This window comes from Chiloscyllium plagiosum, unplaced genomic scaffold, assembly GCF_037043375.1.
Source record: "Chiloscyllium plagiosum isolate Xiang-an unplaced genomic scaffold, Cpla_swu_hap1 HiC_scaffold_5, whole genome shotgun sequence".
In the NCBI taxonomy this organism is placed as follows: Eukaryota; Metazoa; Chordata; class Chondrichthyes; order Orectolobiformes; family Hemiscylliidae; genus Chiloscyllium; species Chiloscyllium plagiosum.
This window is the reverse complement of record NW_028270143.1, coordinates 82,709,168-82,727,197: the sequence shown is the minus strand read 5'-3', so window position 1 is coordinate 82,727,197 and position 18,030 is coordinate 82,709,168. Positions and strand designations below refer to the sequence as shown.

At 39.8% G+C, this 18,030-nt stretch overlaps 1 protein-coding gene across 5 annotated transcripts in view; it reads right to left on the bottom strand.

Annotated features, from left to right (window-relative positions):
- malrd1 (MAM and LDL receptor class A domain containing 1) overlaps positions 1-18,030 on the bottom strand; it is a 449,554-nt gene that overhangs the window by 379,819 nt on the left and 51,705 nt on the right. For all 5 annotated transcript variants that reach the window (XR_015757232.1, XR_015757233.1, XM_043690416.2 and 2 more), the window contains 3 exons: positions 6,721-6,867; positions 2,233-2,390; positions 1,511-1,603 (listed from right to left, as the gene is read on the bottom strand). Coding sequence is in view for 3 of the 5 variants with exons in the window: in XM_043690416.2 (XP_043546351.2) it covers positions 1,511-1,603; positions 2,233-2,390; positions 6,721-6,867 (398 nt within the window). In the remaining 2 variants the exon portion in view is untranslated. The remainder of the gene's footprint in view (positions 1-1,510; positions 1,604-2,232; positions 2,391-6,720; positions 6,868-18,030) is intronic.

Genomic DNA, 18,030 nt, shown 5'->3' with positions numbered 1-18,030 from the left:
TTTTGCAGAGGGGTTCTCTCTGGTACAGATCTAAACAACTCCACTAAGAGTTAAAACTGCTGAATCACATTTTTGTAATTGTTTTGATTAATATTACAATAGCTGCTCCACATATAATTAACAAGTTGGACAAATGCCAGATTATACAGATGCTTGAATACATCTTCCAAAAGCACTTTTCCCAACATTTCTCTAAATTAACAGACAAGTTCATCTTCATCTGTTTTCAAAACTAAAGATTTCTGAGAGTCCATGCTCATTCCTCAGCAATGGAATGTGTGTTGGGATATTATTAAATTATACTTGATAACTTTGCTCCATTACAAACAGTAGGATGCAAAGACCATGCAGTCATGCCATTTAAAAGATTCATCACTTCCATTTATGTTTGTTGCTCTTTTGGCCCTTTCTGATGTTGGTTAATTTTTGAATTTTAATTTTGCCTTTTGGAAGCAAATTCTAATTTCTGCTATTCAACTGCAAGAGTTTTGGCAAGAGTTAATTGGTGTTGAACTATCTTTGCTTGTCCTCAGAGCTGATGTATTGTGGTTATGTGCAGTTTGGCTTACCTTTGGGGTTTAGGACATGGGGGAGTAGTGAAGGAGATGAGAAAGTGCAGGATCAGTTAGAGTAGGAGGAAATAGTGCTGAAATCCATACATACAACAGATCCTCAAACAGCACGGCTTGCACCATAACATCACTGTGGGGCAATGCATCACGCATTATTGCTTCATAAAGGAGACTGTTGCTCATTGCTGTTTTCTACTGCAAATGGAATTTAAAATATATACAGCACTTTGTGCATTATCAAGTTCACCTTTGCTCTTAAGTTTTATTCAGTAAGTTTTTCCTAGATTGTAGGAGGTGACATTGTGGACAGTGTATCCATGACATCTCTTGGAAGGAATTCCAATAGTAAATGTAATATCTATGGTACCTTGGACTGCACCCACGGTGTCTTCACACCCCACATGCCATATTGCCAATTTCCTGAGCAGAAGGAGACGCCACACCCTCAGATTGAGTAGTTAGTGACTCAAAGGCATGCATTAATTGCTAATGCATGCTAGTATCTTGACAATAGCCTTTGATATATTCGGTCTTCATTCCTGAATCTGTTTACAAGTCGATTTGTGCGCAAGGTGGAACACAATGCAAGACAACGTAATATAGCCATTCATAAGTACAGGAAATATTCTTATAAAATATGTTTGAAATGGGAAGTATGGGGTCAGATTCATAAGTATGAGCATTTGTAAGCTGGTCGTTCATAATTTGTGTTCCTCCTGTAATGTAGTTTTGATTGTCTCAAGAGAAACGGAAAGCAATGAATTTCTCACTCGCTTAAGTTTCATGTCAATGCTTGAATTTTAACAAGTGTGAATTATAATGGAAAATGGATGAGCATTTCTGTCAGAAGTGCATGGCAGAATGTGTGTTATCAGACAGCAACTTCAAATTTTTAGCACTATATAAGTATTCTAATGAATAAATTGAACAATCTATACCTGAAACTGGCTTAGGCAATTAAGAGATTGCACCTCCCCTCTGATCCATTGGTTTTCAGTTGGTGTGTGTTCTTCCCACAGTATTACTTCCCTCTGGAGTGTACAAGAAGAAACTTTTTGAAGATAGCACCAAGGTAGTGTCATTTATTAACCACAATATTAATTATGCTTTCTTTGATGTGGTAGCTAATGAGTGAGAACATTTTTTATATCTATATTCAAAAATTGGCAGCAGAGCTGACAGTGTTGTGGAAAAAAGAATATTTGACATGGTCGCATTGAAGATGTTTCTTGGAATTATTCAACTGACTGGATTAAAGCTTTGTACAGATTTCTTTTTGCATTACTTAACATAACTATATGGCTTCTTTTACTGATTAAGTAGTTAATATCCTTATTCAAGAGTGTTAAAAGATCATTACAACAAACATATAATGGTTCAGTTTCCTACCACTGTTCCATCAACAAGGAATTGCATGAAATTTCTATAGCGTAACCACATCCATTGTCATTTTAATACTGTGTATTTAAAATATATGAAAGAGAGATACTTAACACCCTTATTTTTGAAAATAAGAACAATGTGAATGTAGCACAATGTGTATTTCTGGAAACATATGGAATAAAGGGATGGTATGATACTTTAGTATTTTTCATACTCAAGCTTTCATTGCAAGATTCATTTTTATTCATTAACTGAAATAGCCATTGCCTTGACTCACCTCCTGGGTTTGCAATAGCAATGTGAGTAAATTCCTGCCATTGATTTGGTAGAAGAATTCAAAATGGCAGTTTTGCCCTGAGTTGTAGTACACAGAACTATTAAAGAAAGCTGTCTGGGAGAATGTGATGTTGTTAGCTTCTACCCAGACATAATGGCCTGTGAATTAAAATGAAGGAGAATGTTACATGAGAACATAGCACCTAGGAGCAGGATCAGACCATGCAACTCCTCAAGCTTGCTCCTCCTGTCAGTGATATCATGGCAAAAGTTTCAAATCAACTCGACTGTCTTATCCTACCCCATGCACCATCCTTACTCTCTTGATGCCCAAAATCTAACAATTGACTAACTTAAACATCTGCTCTGATTGAGCAGCCCATCCATATTTGTCTGGGGTAGATCATTCCAAAGATTCAAAATTCTTTGAGTGAAGAAATTTCTCCTCATCTCAGTCCTAAATAGCCAATGTATTGTCTGTAACTAGAACCCCTAGCTCTACATCTCTAAGCAGAGGAAACTGACTCTCAGCACCACTAGTATTCCCAACAGTATTCAGAAGTCAGAAAACTGAGTTTAGCCTATCATTCCTGGCTGCCACTTGCTCTGATTCTGCTGGAAATAGGTGAATGATTCTTTGCACTTTAATGCATAAGGCTAGTGAAAAAGCTAGGAGAAAGTGAGGACTGCAGATGCTGGAGATCAGAGCTGAAAATGTGTTGCTGGGAAAGCGCAGCAGTGAAAAAGCTATCAAGGATTCAACAGAATTTTTGTCTTTGGTAATTTACTTATTGGATTCTATCGCTAGACATGGAGGGTTAGTAGTGTGCTTTCTGTGAAGCAACTCATCAAATGTCTCCTGAAAATCTATAAATATCTATTGTTTTCCTTTTATCTATTCAAATTATCAATTCTTAAAATAAAATTATTACATTTTAAAACACAATTTTCCTTTAACAACAATATGCTAGCCTTGAAGCATCCATTAATTTGTAGGTATTTTCTAAACAACTGTTCAGAAATGTTTTGACACATCTTGAGAACAAGTGGGACTTCAGTTCAGACCTCCTGGCTCAAAGGTAGGGACACTACCACTCTACCACAAGGGCCTTATCCATGCATTCATATGCACTTTTTGCAAATTCAGTTGGCTTTATGCCAATTGGTTTTTAGCTTGCATATCCTTCCTTTTATTGTTTTTGACAATTTAGAAAGATTATGATGAGTTAACGACTGTAAATAGCTACAAAGTACTTGTTGTTACATTAATTCTAGGTTCAATAACATTGGCTAGTAGTTTAGTCCAGTTCATAGTGGCCTTAGTTTTGTTTTGTCTGTATTACTTAGCCACTGACGAGTTAGAAAACTACCAGTTTTTGCCCATAGACTGAAAACAGCAATATTCTTGTTTATCAGCAGAAATAAATTCTCCCAGATGATTTTTTGAGCCCACAGTTTGTCCATGAAACACAACTTAGTAACCATTTCTAGCCTAATTTCCATAACCTTGCATGAAACCTTTCTTCCTAAATTAGAAATACTCACATTTATCAGAAATTTGGGATTGGATTTGCAATCCAGGTCCTGGATCACTTCTGGATCCCAAGCCTGGCACTTCATCTCCATTTCTGGTGTGAGCCTAACTGGGCTGAAGTTGAGCATGGGGCCTGGAAGTAGACAGTGATTCTGGAGGATGAATCTCAAAGACAAATACCAGCTATGGCTAGGCTTGCTATTGCCAAGCAGAATGCTTCAGATAAGGTTTACTAGCTTGATTCCTGGAAGGAATGGGTTGTTTAATGATGATAGGTTGGACAGGCTGATTTTCTTTCAGCTAGAGTTTTGAAGAGTGGGGAGTTACTTGATTGAAGCACATAAGGTCCCGAATGGTTTTGACAAGTTGGATATGGAAATCCTCTTATATGTCAGATTTGAGAGGACACTATTTTAAAAGTAGGGGTCACCTTTTAGGACAGAGATACTATTTTATTTCTTTTAGAGTTTCTGCATCTTTGGAATTCTCTACATCAACAAGTTGTTGAGGTGAGTCGTTAAAATGGTGAGCCTTATATAGTGATAGGAAATTTATAATGGAATGGACTTATTAGGGATAGTGAGCATGGCTTTGTGCTGCGCAGGTCTTGTATTATTAATCCGATTATGTTTTTTCAGGAATTGATGAAAATAATTGATGAGGTTAAGGCAGTGGCTATTGCCTACTTGGACTTTACTAAATGATTTATCAATGTCTCTCATTATATGCTGATTCAGAAAATTAAGTCATATGGGATCCAACTTTATAAGTTGGATACAAAATTTTATTGATCTTAGCAGACAGGGAATAGTTGTGGAAGGGTTTTTTTTTCTGACTAGAGGCTCTATGAACAATGGTGTTCCTCAAGGATCAAGGCTGGGACCTTTGTTGTTTGTATCGTATATAAATGATTTAGATGAAAATGTAGGTAGTCTACTTAGTAAGTTTGCAGACAACATGAAAATTGGTGGAGTGCTGGGTAGTGAGGAAAGTTGTCAAAGCCTGCAGCCGGCTAATGGTCAGGTGGAAAGTTGAGCAGAGTAATGGGCAGATGGAGTTTAATCTGGACAGTGTATGGTAATGTATTTTGAGAGATCAAATACAAGAATAAAGTGTATAGTAAATGGCAGGAGATCCTTAGGAGCATTGATATACCGAGAAATCTCAGGGCACAAGTCCATAGTTCCCTAAAAGTAGCAACGCAAGTGGATAAAGTGGTAAAGAAAGCATATCGGATGTTTACCTTCATCGTTCAGGGCACTGAGTATGGAAGTTGGCAAGTCCTGTTGCAGCTGTACAAAACTTTGGATAAGCCATGTTTGGAGCATAGTATACAATTTTGGCCACCATACTTTAGGAAGGATGTGGAGGCTTTGTACAGGGTGCAAGACAGGTTTGCCAGCCTTAGGGGATATTAGCTATAAAGAGAGATTGGACAAACTTGGATTGTTCTTACTAGAGCTTTGGATGCTGAAGGGTAACCTAATAGAAGTGTATAAAGTTATGAAATGCGTGGATAAACTTGAAGGTCCAAGTCTTTTTCCCAGGGTGCAAATGTCAAAAACTATGGGCATTGGTTTAAAGTAAGAGGGGGAAATATTGAAGATACCTGAGGGCGGTAGGTGCCTGGACCGTGCTGCCAGGGAAGGCAGAAGAAGACGATATGATAACAACATTTAAGAGATATTCAGACACGAAGAGGTAGGGAATTGAAGAAGACTGACTATGTGCAGTCAGATATGATTTGTTTAGAATGGCATCATGGTTGGCATAAACATGGTGGGCCAAAAGGTCTGTTCCTTGTGCTCTCCTCTTCTATGTTCTATATTCTCTTTCATTGTCCTCCCAACTACAGTGCATAAAATGTGCTCCACATCTCCTCTCATTCTCAGATGCAAACATTTCCTCTCTATCTTGTAAACTAACTCTTCAAGGAGCTTAACAGGTAATGATTTAATTTGATTTATTGTTATCACATATATCTAAGTACACTGAAAAGTTTTGTTTTGTGAGCAGTACAGGCAGGTTATAACATACAAGGACATACAGGTAGTTCTTCTGTAACGCAATGGTTACATTCTTGTGCAACTCCGCATTACAGAAAAATTGCACTTTAGAAATAGCGCTTAAAGTGTTGGTGATGTAATCGCAATGCAGCCAACACACATTTTAAAAATTCAAGCTTTAGAAACAGTGTCCCCAGTTCATCAATTGTATTACAGCAAATTCATATGATCAAGATGCACATTATAGCAGAACTGACCTGTAAAGCTCGTAGAGTGTTTAGACAGAACGAGGCATACAAGGTTATGACTGCACAGGAAGGGTGCAAAAACAAGAGTACTTTTTACAGACTTAGAATTGAGGTTTAAAAGTGTGGAACAGTTGTAAGAAATGTGAGAATAAGACCTGCTGTAAAAAGCTGGCCATAAAGTTGCCTGGTGACAGCACCATCTTGAATCAGTTTTGGAATTGGAGGTGTATGGGTTGCTGGATTTTCCCAAACTGTCCCCACATTGAAAATTACACTGGGATCTGAAGGCATCAGAAGAATGAGACATCATCCAGGATTGCTGTTATCACAGCATACCTGTACTGAGTGCTCAGTACAATATTGTTCTGAGTCACTGTAACATAGGAACAGGAGCAAGCAAATTAGCACCTCCAACTTGTTCTACAGTTCAGCTGTTCTGTGACTTAATTCCAGAAATCTGTCTTTGTGTCAGATCCCGAAAACACAAGTTTCACAAAAATTTATCAATTTCAGATTTAAAATTAACAATTGATTTCACACAAACTACTGACTTTAATCTATAGACTCTATCCCCCAGACCTCTCACCACCAAATTGTATCATGAACTGATTTATCAGAGGATCCCAATACATAAGTTTCCATGAGTTACATATTTACAATTCTACATTTCAAATGCAATTTATAAAATTTTCTGGATTTACCCCCTGAAGAGCCTGTGCTGTGGTCTTTCAGTGGTGCTGTGCCATTCGAAGAGCTACTATGAGCTTGAACATACAACCACACAACAGAATTCTGTGCTTCTGCAGAGTGCCATCCACATAGATCAGATTCAAAATCACAAGTTGGAACTAAAATCAGAACAAAAATGGAATGGTCAATTAACAATAATTTGCACTTAGACTTTTTGACATTATCAATTTCTAAAGACACTTGACAGAATGAAGGCTGAGTAATAGACATGAGGATAAATGAACAACAGTGAAGGGAATGAGGAACAATACAGCCCAGGAACAGGTACTTCGACCCACCAAGCCTCTGCCAACACATTTTGTCTTTTCATACTAAAACTGACTTCATTTACAGGATCTATATCCCCCTAATCTCTTCCTATTCAGGTGTTTCTTAAATGCGGCTATTGTAACTGCTTCTACCACCTCCTCTGGCAGCACGTTCCAGGCACTCACCACCCTTTGTGAGAAAACCTCCCCAACCTGCACCTTGAACCTGTGTCCCCTCATAATTGACCCCTCCACCCTGGGAAAAAGCCTCATACTTTCCACTCTATTTATGCCATTCACAATCTTATAAACTTCTATCAGGTCACCACTCAAGCTCCTGCATTCCAGCGAAAACAAACCCAGTCTATCTAACCTTTCTTCATAGCTAAAACCCCCACACCAGGTGACATCCTGGTAAACATACCCTCTCCAAAGCATACAAATCCTTCTGGTAGTATGGTGACCAAAACTGTATATAATACTGCAAGTGTGGTGGAACTGAAGTTCTATAAAGCTGCAGCATAACTTGTCTATCCTTATACTCAATGCCTCTTCCAAAGAAGGCAAGCATGCCTTAGGCCTTTTTTTACTGCCTTAACTACTTGTGCTGCCACCTTCAGTGATCTGTGGACCTGCACACCCAGATCCCTCTGCATATCAATATTCTGTTGGATAATTTCCGCCTGTTCTTGAGCTTCCAAAATGCATCGCCTCACGTTTGTCCATATTAAACTCCAACTGCCATTTTTCTGTCCATATCTCCAACTGATCTATATCCTGCTGTATCCTTTGACAATCCTCTTCACAATCCGCAACTCCATTAAGCTTTGTATCACTCGCAAATTTACTAATTTGACCAGCTTTTCCTCCAAATCATTTATGGAGACCATGGATAGCAGAGGTCCCAGTACTGATCACTCTGGACCACCACTAGTCACAACCTTCCTTTCCAAAAAGCCTTCTTCCACCACTACCCTCTGTCTCCTATAACTAAGCTAGTTCTATATCCAACTTGCCAGCTCACCTCTGATACCATGTGACTTCACCTTTTGTACAGTCTGCAATGATGGACCTTATCAAAAGCTTTACTGATGTCCATATACATAACATCAAATGCATTTACTTCATCAATCATCTTCGTCACCTCCTCAAAAAACTCAAACAAGTTAGTGAGGCACGATAGCTCCCACACAAAACCATGTTGTCTATTTCAAGTAAGTCCATTTGCTTTAAATGCATATAGACCTTGTTCCTGAGAATCTTTTTCAATAATTTCCCAACACACAAATGTGAGGCCCACAGGCCTGTATTTTTCTGGATTACCCCTGCTACCCTTCTTAAACAATAGGACAACATTGACTATTCTCCAGTCCTCAGGGAACTTATCTGTGGCCAAAAAGGATACAAAGATGTTAGTCAATGCTCCAGCAATTTGTTTTCTTACCTCCCTCAATATTCTGAGATAGATCCCAGCAGGACCCAGGGCCAAATCTACCTTAATACTTTAAGATACATAACACCTGTTCTTTTTTAATAGCAACTTGGCAATGACTGTGATCATTATCAAAAATCTAGGTTTACAAAAGGTTACAGGATGAACAGATAAAGTAAATAAATAGGAAAAAAAGTTTCAAAGAGAGGAATTGAAATGCCGAAAGCTTTCTTATCTGCAGAACAAAGGGAAGAAAGGGCATGGGAGGCCAATGGGAGCTGACATTGTCTGAGAGAGGTTTCTCTCTAAAGGTATCTAAATCTGGCAATCTTTTAAAAAACACAAAGCAGTAGTAAAGACAATAATTTAATAAGTATTGCATCTTCCTTATGTGCATATTTATTTGTGATCTACTTCATGCAAATATTAGGAAAAGGGGCAAATGACAACGTGTGGCTTTAAGAGATGTATTTTGTCCTTCTTTCTTTGAAGAGAGAGATTGAATGAGAGGTGACAAACATAGTCTGTGGTAATGTTAACAGCTTGTGAGTCTTGGGAGTTTTTTTTAAAGTTGGAACAAATGAAGCAGCCTGGATGGATGTGGGTACCTTTCACAAACCAGGAATTCTAGTTTTCTTTAGCTTTTAGATTCGGCAGAAGGTGCTGGAATCTTAAAGAAGTAGAAGTTATATTTTTCCCCTCTCTAGACTAGAAACTGGGTTGCTCTTCCTACTGTTGGTGTTGCATGTGAGAAAAACTGATTTCTGAATTTGCCTTTTTGCCAAGAGGTGTGTTTACAGGATGTTACTGTGTTGGAACAGTTAATTAGCAATGGTCACTGTTCTATTATTCTGTTAGCTTTCCAATAGAGTTAAGTTGTTCTAAGTTCATCTTTCTGTTGCTGTATTTTAACTATTGTGTTCGGATAAATTGTACTTTGCTTAACACTGAGTAGTTTGATTGGTTGCATTGCATCTGGAACACAGCACTTTACATTTACCTTTATAATTTATTGTCAAAGCCATCCTTCTTATGATATTTTGAGGGGGTCTAGTCTGGTCCATAACAGGCAGAGCCAAGGTCCCTGAAGAATATGCTTCCTCATTAGTCACTACTACTTCCCATGGCTGCAGAGTATAACTTTATGGTAGCCTATCAGAAGCAATTGTGTTTCCCTCAATGGAGGGCCTTTGCTAACTCTTTCAGTCAATATCACACACTGGCTGTAGACTCTCATCTCAGTTCAGGTCAGTAGTGGAAACACTTAGTTTGATTTTCAGGAATTTCTTGCCCTGCTAACATTTCTTACTGTCCTCTTGATTGTTCGATGCTCCAGCTGGGTGCAGACAGAGAGACAGGGCAAACCCTGCTTTGGTGTTCCATTTATATTCTTTTTGTGTGTAGCCTCGCTTAGCGTCTGTGAAGTTCCACTACTTTGTATCAATAGGAGGATCACTGTGCAAATTCAGGCTCTATATTTTATAACGGGGTGAGTGATTATTGCTTTAATCAGTGCTGCTCAGTGTAGTGTAATCAGCTGAAGAATAAAAGAGAGCGGGCAGAACTATACTTAATGAAACTGTAGAGAAATACAGTGTAGCCTTGTGACAGATACAGACAGGGTATCAGGCAAATGCAGGGAGACACTACCATTTATTATATAATGACTGAATATTTAATTGTAATTGGATGACGGACATTAACTTGTATTCATTTTCTCATCTTTTAGGGGCAGACTGAAACTGTGGTTGCTAGGTTAAATGTTTGGAATGTTTGTTTCTGCAAAAATGACTAAAAAGCATGTGAGGTGTAATACCTCATTTTTATGCTTCACTATCAAGCTTTACAGAGTAGATCAATTACCATCTAACCCAAGTGAGATCAACTGTTCTTTCTTGTAATTCCAAAGTAACATTTTCAACAGTCAAAAGTTATAACTTCTAGAGTCTTTGATTTAGCTGCATATCTCTCTGCTCTGGCCTCTGATTGGAATTTTACCCTCCAAAAGTGGTTTATAAGCAATAACATTTGTTTACTGAAGCATGGATTACTTTATGGTTTACTTTATATTTCACAACCAGCTCAGAAAAACGATGGTACGTTATTATTAAGATATATTGGCAAACCATTCTGTTAACTCGTATAGGGCCTCTATTACCTATATTTGCTTTGATTTTAAGAAAAGTACATAGGAGTACATATTGCAACATAATAATAGGATTGTCACAAACCCAGCATTGTGATAGAGTAATAAAAGGTGTTTTTGCTTCATTGGACTTTGTTATTTATTTCCGCTCTAACAGGATCTCTATCAAGACCAACATGTCAACCATAACTAAGCTGGCCATTCTGACTGTAAGAAATGATAATGCTTTGATAGCAAACTGGATCTTGCTTGTCACAGAATAGAGTACATTCTGTTTCTTATTAAAACTGCTTCCAGCTGATGCTAAAGGAACAAAATACTTGAATATCACCGAAAAGAGACACTTCTTGCCAAAGCTTTTCGCCTGACACTCATCAAGATAAGAATGCAAAATTTCAAATGATCATGGCAATTTATACCATGGGAGAGAAGGATGTTAAATAAACAGCAGGCCAACTCTGATTGCTTTCTCCTTTGCAATGCACCAGCCAGAGGGAAAGCCAAAGGCTCCCTAAGCACCTGAGCAATTCAAAACAGATGTAAAGCTTAAACACATTCTTTATGTCTGCAGAGAATGGAATGCTTTGTATGATAGTAAGTCACTTTCAGCAGGGAAGAATGAGCTTGAATGATTATCTTCGCTGTTAGTGTAGTCAATGAGATAACTCCACAGAGTTGGGTATCCTGTCAATAAGCCACCCTTTATTTATATGTGCATAGTACTTGATACTGGTCTGGCTTCCTCAGAGCCATTTCTCAGAGTGAACAGAACCTCTTACTCTTCTGTTTATATCTGTCAGCCAGGCCTCCCTGATTGGACCAAGTTAACAGCCCCAGTCAGGGAACTCAGATTCTCTGAGGTCCACCTGTCTGACCTGGTTACAATTATTACATCCCTCCCCCTCTAAGTCCAGGATGTAGGCCTGTTCCTTCTCTTGTATCCTCTGCTGGGGCGTTTTCATACCAAGTCTGGTTCCCCCGACTCATCCTTGGGTATAGGTGGTATATACCGGATCATAGCCAGCTTCTTGCACCTGGAACATCTTGAGAGAAACTCATCCTCTTCTTCAGGTGCTAAAGGCATTGAGGCTGTGACATCCACCGTGGCCACCTTTGAGGTTTCTTCGACACTAGATAGAGGGGGAGAAACCAAGGATTCTGACAGCCTTTCAGGTTGTTCTGAAGGCCAGGTATGTTTTGCTGCTGTACCATTTGTTGAGTTTGCAGCTTTTATATGGTCTGTGTGCTTATTTAAAACCACTTCTCCTGCGCGAACATTGTATGCCATAGGACCTGGCCTCTCGTCAACCATGCGTCTTACCCATTTCTACAGTTTCAGCACAAAACATTGTGTTCTGAAGTAAACTGTTTCTCTTGCTTAGAGTCTTGTGTCTGGCATTGATGCTCCTGATGCTGTTTCATTCTGTCCCCAAAACCAGAAAAATCAGACTTTACCAACTGCAGAGTCTTCTCCCATTAGCAATTCTGCTGGAGCTATCCCTGTGATTGCATGAGGGGTGGTCTGATAATCAAATAGGAACCAAGACAGTTTGGTATTGAGTAAAGCCTGCCTTCAAAGTTTGGAGATCACGTTCCACCAGACCATTTGGTGATGGATGAAATGGAGCTATCCTTATATGCCAAATGCCATTTAACTTTAAGAAATACTCTTAATTCCATGTTGATAAATGATGGCCTGGTGTCTATAACCAATAGTTCTGGGAGCCTGAGATTGGAAAAGATGCTCGCAACTTTTCTATCGTTGTCCCCACGTTTGACGAATGAATATCCGACAACTCTGAGTGATCATCCACGATGACTAAGAACATTAAGTCTATGAAAGGGCTGGCACCGTTGATATGTAACCGAGAACCAGAGTTTACCCAGCCATTCCCACATCCATGGAGGAGCTGCTGGTGGTAGTTTTCATCCTTATTGGCACTCTGGACACTGCCCCACGAACGCAGCTATGGCTGCATCCAACCCTGGCCACCAGACATAACCTCTCACCAATGTCTTCATTTTGGAAATCCCTGGATGACCCTGGTGGAGTTCAGCCAGTATCTGGTGGCACCTTTGCTCAGGCCAATCATTCTTCTTCCCTATACTAAAATACTGTCGTCGATGACGATCTGGTCTCGCTGCATCCAGCAACATTTCCATTCTAGTTGTGATGGCTCTTTCATTTCTCCCATCACCACCAGCTGTTTTAGTCTTTCCAGAACAGGATCTTTTTGCATCCACGGTCTGATATTGTCAGTGGTGACCGTAAGGATGTCTAGAAAGTTTAAAACCAGAACGGACACTTCCGGTAATGACACCACAGATAGTATATCTGCCAGCAGGATGAAGCTCAAGGCATCCGCATTTGCAATGTGGCCTCCTGGGCAATGTTCCAACCTTTAAGTGAACGCACTTAGAATGAGAGCCCACCACTGAATTTGTCCTGAAACTATCGATGGCACAACCTTGTCCCCTTTGAGTAGCTCTATCAGGGGTTTGTGGTCTGTTATTATAACAAACTGACATTGGGAAAGGTATTGGTGGAACTTTCTAACACCAAAGATGACAGCCAAACTTTCCTTATCTATCTGGGTGAAATTGCACTCTGCATCAGCCAAAGTCCAGGAAACATATGTTATTGAGCATTCCTCACTATTTGTCATCTGTGAGCTAGTCCTGCCCTGATACTGTTTGGAGATGTATTGCAAGTCAATACCAGATTTTGCTTGGGATCATAGTGCACCAGCATCGTAGACGATGATAGCTGCAGCTTCCCTTACTTAAAGGCTACATCTTAGCTATGAAACCAAAAGCTGACCCTTTTTCAATAGCATATGTAAGGGTGCCAGGGTAGAGACCAGGTTATGTATAAAGTTTCCATTAGAATTCGCCAATCTAAGCAATGTTACAGATGTGGCAGCCAAGGCACCCTTGATCACCCTCACTTTATCTTCTGACACGTGTAACTTGGTCTTCTTGTTGACTCTATAGCCCATTTTGGGCCACCTGGAACACAAAGTTTTCTCTTCTAAGATGTATGACTGCCTCAGAGAAATGTCTAAGGACTATGTCCAAGTTCTCGAGGAGCTCTTTTTTGGTCTTCCCTGTTATTAGCACATCATCTAGAGAAATGAAGACCTGGGATAGACCTTGTGAAGTTCTCCATTATCCCCTGAAAAATGGCACAGGCTGATGAAAGCCCAAATGACAGTCTCATATATTGGTACAAACATGTAGGGATATTAATTGTAGCATACTTCCAAGAATCTTCATCTAACCGCAATTATAGGTACACATGGCTTGTGTTCTGCTCAATGAAGGACAGCACCTGCCCACCAGCTGTGCGAATAAGTCCTCTATGGAAGAGATTGGGTATTTATCCAGCTGCAAAAAGTGCTTTACCATTTGTTTAAGATCCCCTCAAAAGTGAACTAACCTGTCAGGCTTCATAATTGATATGACCGGTGCTGCCCATTCCACAAACTGAACTGGTTTGAAGATTCCTTCACTTTACAGCCTTCTGATTTCAGTCTCTACTTTTGCCTGGAAGGCAAACGGCACTGGGTGGGCCTTGCAGAATTGTAGAATTGCTTCCTCGTCAACATGCAGTAGCCTTGTCTCCTTTGATAGTCCTAGACCTTCCTGAAGAATTTCTGGGTATTTAACTCAGGCTTCACTCTAATCAGAAAATGTTGAGCCAATCAGGGTGAATCTTCCTCAACCAATTTCATCCCATCAAGGTTGAGTCTGAATTTTACTATAATCAGTGGGAACTGAGCCAGCTGCTTCTCACAGGAGACCAAAACATAAGTTTTACCCTCAATCTGTACTGTTTCCCTCGTATAGGTTCTCAGTCTAGCCAAGGTCTTGCACAAACTTACAGGTTTGAGTCCATGGAAAATTTTGTTTAAAAACAAGTTCTACAATCACTGATACAGCTGTGTTGGTATCAACCTCAATTAGAACCAGGTGACGACTTAAGCAGATGTTTATTTTGATTGGTTCTGATGTTGCTAAGCAATTTACTTGTTCCAAATCAGATGTGGGTGGACTTTCCAGGGTGTGCAATCTCCTGGATTGGAACCCACGAGTTCTCTTACTCAATTTAGGTCTTGTGGGACACTTTGCTGTCTTGAGATCACATGCTGCCAGCAGTTATAATGCCTTGCCGGCCCAGTTCCTGAAGAAAATTTTAAATATTTGATCGAGGCTTGGCTTTGTTTTGGGTTTTTATTGTGGCCTGATCTAGAGTTCCTCTGTTCAGGATACGTTCCGAATGATGCAATGCAATTGCCTTCATTCAAATAGAGCTGCCTGAAGCTAGGTCGGCCTGGCGAGGGTGTCCACTTCCATCACCATACCCTGTAACTCATATGCTCCATTTGCTGCATTTTCCAATGACAAAGCCAGTTGACGTGCCTATTTAAATTCCAGTTTAGTTTCAACTAGAAAGTGCTTTTGTATGGTTACACCATTAATCCCACATACAAAACATCTCTAAGTATCTCACTAAGGGTTAAACAAAAGTCACTTGCCTCTGACAATCGTCTTAACCTTGTCAAAAATCCCAACATGTAATCCCCTGGTTCTCGAACTGCTGAGTAAAACTCATAGCATCTTAGAACGGGGCGGCACAGTGGCACAGTGGTTAGCACTGCTGCCTCACAGCGCCAGAGACCCGGGTTCAATTCCTGCCTCCACTGTGTGGAGTTTGCACGTTCTCCCCGTGTCTGCGTGGGTTTCCTCTGGGTGCTCCGGTTTCCTCCCACCATCCAAAGATGTGCAGGGTCAGGTGAATTGGCCATACTAAATTGCCCGTAGTGTTAGGTAAGGGGTAAATGTAGGGGTATGGGTGGGTTTCGCTTCGGTGGGTCGGTGTGGACTTGTTGGGCCGAAGGGCCTGTTTCCACACTGTAATCTAATCTAATCTAAACTAGAGGAGGCTTGGGGGTCATAATATTCCTTAAATAAATTCCATTAACTCTTGAAAGATTTTAGTCTGGTGCCTCAGATAAAGTTAGGCTACTAATAAATGAAAAAGCTAAGGGTCCACATGCTGTCAGAGTATTACTCCTTGCTTTTCATCTGCCCCTATGTCATTTGCCCAGAAAAAAATAATGCATTCTTTCCACATTTTGGGCCAAGTCTTTGATGGCAGGATCAAGCTTCCCAAACAAGGGCATGATGCTAGAAATGCTCACCCCAACTCAAAAGTTTCTTGAGGTGCATGCTTTACTTTTGTTACCACTGAAATAACTTCACAGAGGCCAGTATTCTGTTATTACATCACCCTTTCTTTACCTGTGCAGAGATTTGACACTGTCCCAGCTTCCTCAGAGCCAGCTCTAAGTGAACAGAATCTTTAACCTCCTGTTTATATCGGTCAGCCAGGGCTCCCCGCTTGGACCAGGTTAACAGTCCCAATCGGGGAACTCATATTAAATGAGGTCCACCTAGCTGACCTCGTTATGATCACTAGAGTCATCCAAACAGTTGTTGTCTTCTCCTCTTTCGCAACTAAGGTTCAGTTGAGCTGCCATGGATGCTTTCTTCCAGTGAAATTTGCATTAGATTGAAATTGCTTTCGATCAAACCGAAATTTAAAGGAATTAATATGAGCAGAAAAATATGCGATAGTTCAAAAAAGTAATTCAATTTTAGGCCTGGAAGAATTCCATCCAAAGTTTTAAAAGTAACGCCTTCAGAAAGTGACTGAATATATGCTGCCTCATGCAGCTTAAATCCGCCTGATAGTAGCGGATATTGTAGGTGATTGCCATATTAGCCTAATATAAGCAGGGTGGTGGAAAGTTGAAGGCAATGACATATTTATCTGTTATTTCAAATACATTCTCAGTGTTCAAGACTGGCTGGTGTTATCCAATAATATTGCCTGTCTCTGCCTTATTTTAATTGTTGCTGAAACACTCTTCCATGTGTTTGATAACAAGAATCATTGATTCCAATGCTGCTGTGGCAACTTCCTTCACATCCTTCATCCTAATAAAATCGAACTGAAACTCTGCTGCTTGAATCCTAACCCTCACTACATTCTCTTCACCCATTAGGTCCATGCTATGGCTTTTTGTTTGGCGATACCTCTAATTTAAAATTCTCATTCTTGTCTTCTAGTCCTCACAGTCCCATGCTCCGTACCCCTGTAATCTCTTCCAGCCCAACAACTTTTGGATGTATGCGTTCCTCCAATTCTGGCATCAGTGAATCAACGACTTCCATCAATCTTTTGTTGGCCATTCTGCTGTTATTCACAACCTGACCCACTGAAATCTCCTCATTAAACTATTTCACTTTGCAATCTGTCTCTTTTCTTTAAGGTTCTCCTTGAACCTTATTCTTTCAGTGAGCAAATGGTCACCAGTTATAATGCCTCAATATTGGCAGGGAAAGGGATTCCTATTAGAAGGCAGAGTTACAGCTGAGAAATCCAGAATTGTGTTTCCCCAGTGTTAGTATTTCTTTTGACAGGATCCCTGATTGATGAACTTAGGCACCAGTCAGTCAGGACACACTTTAGAGCAGACCTTAAGCAAAGAAAAGGAACCTGCAGCTGCTGGTGATGGGCTCCAAGGCTTGGAAAACTCATGAGCTGAGGTTCAACTGACAAAGCAGGTTTAACGTGAAGCTCTTAGATACATTATAATTTTTATAAGAGAATAGGAGGTCTCCCCAACACTGACCTGCCATTATTAAACTCAGAAGTGAGCAGTTTTGAGATTAAATTTGCGATTTCTTTTCCATTGTGTGGGCTTAAATTTTTCCCACTGTTTTTTGGCTTTCAGTTGCAAATTCTGTGTGATAATATGCTTGTGATTTGGTTATCTTGAAAATTAAATGTTGTGCATACCTGCAAATTATACTGTCTAAGCAGTAAATATTTCCACACTATTAGCAAAGAGATAGTTGATGTCAGTGGTAGCAATCTGGTCAGTAATGCCAGAATTTACAGATAGAGGCGGATCATGGCCAGATTTCCCAGCATGCTTTCTTTCCTCATGACACGTTGTATTTGCGGTATTGTGTTTGCAAAGCCCATCATTGACTTTAGAGAAATAAAACCAAGAAACGCTGCTCTCAAGTCAGTAGCTCAGACATCATCAAAGGAGAGAACAAATGTATTAACATCCAGAATGATTGCTAATGGTTGATTTCGGAATTTGTGATCGAATTAGGGTGAAGGCTAGTTTAGCTAGTTCTAGCCTAACTGATCAGGTGGACATGAGAAAATCAATAACATACTGCATGCAAATTTCAAGACTTCTTGATGTATAATCTGGGTGGGCAACATTAGAATTGTTCTAAGCAAGAGGAGAAGTGATAAAAATGTGCAATGTATTTCCTAGAAGAAAGAAATGTAAGTGAATACTGACTTGAAATGTGATAAATAATGAAATAAATGAGAATTTGGATAGAG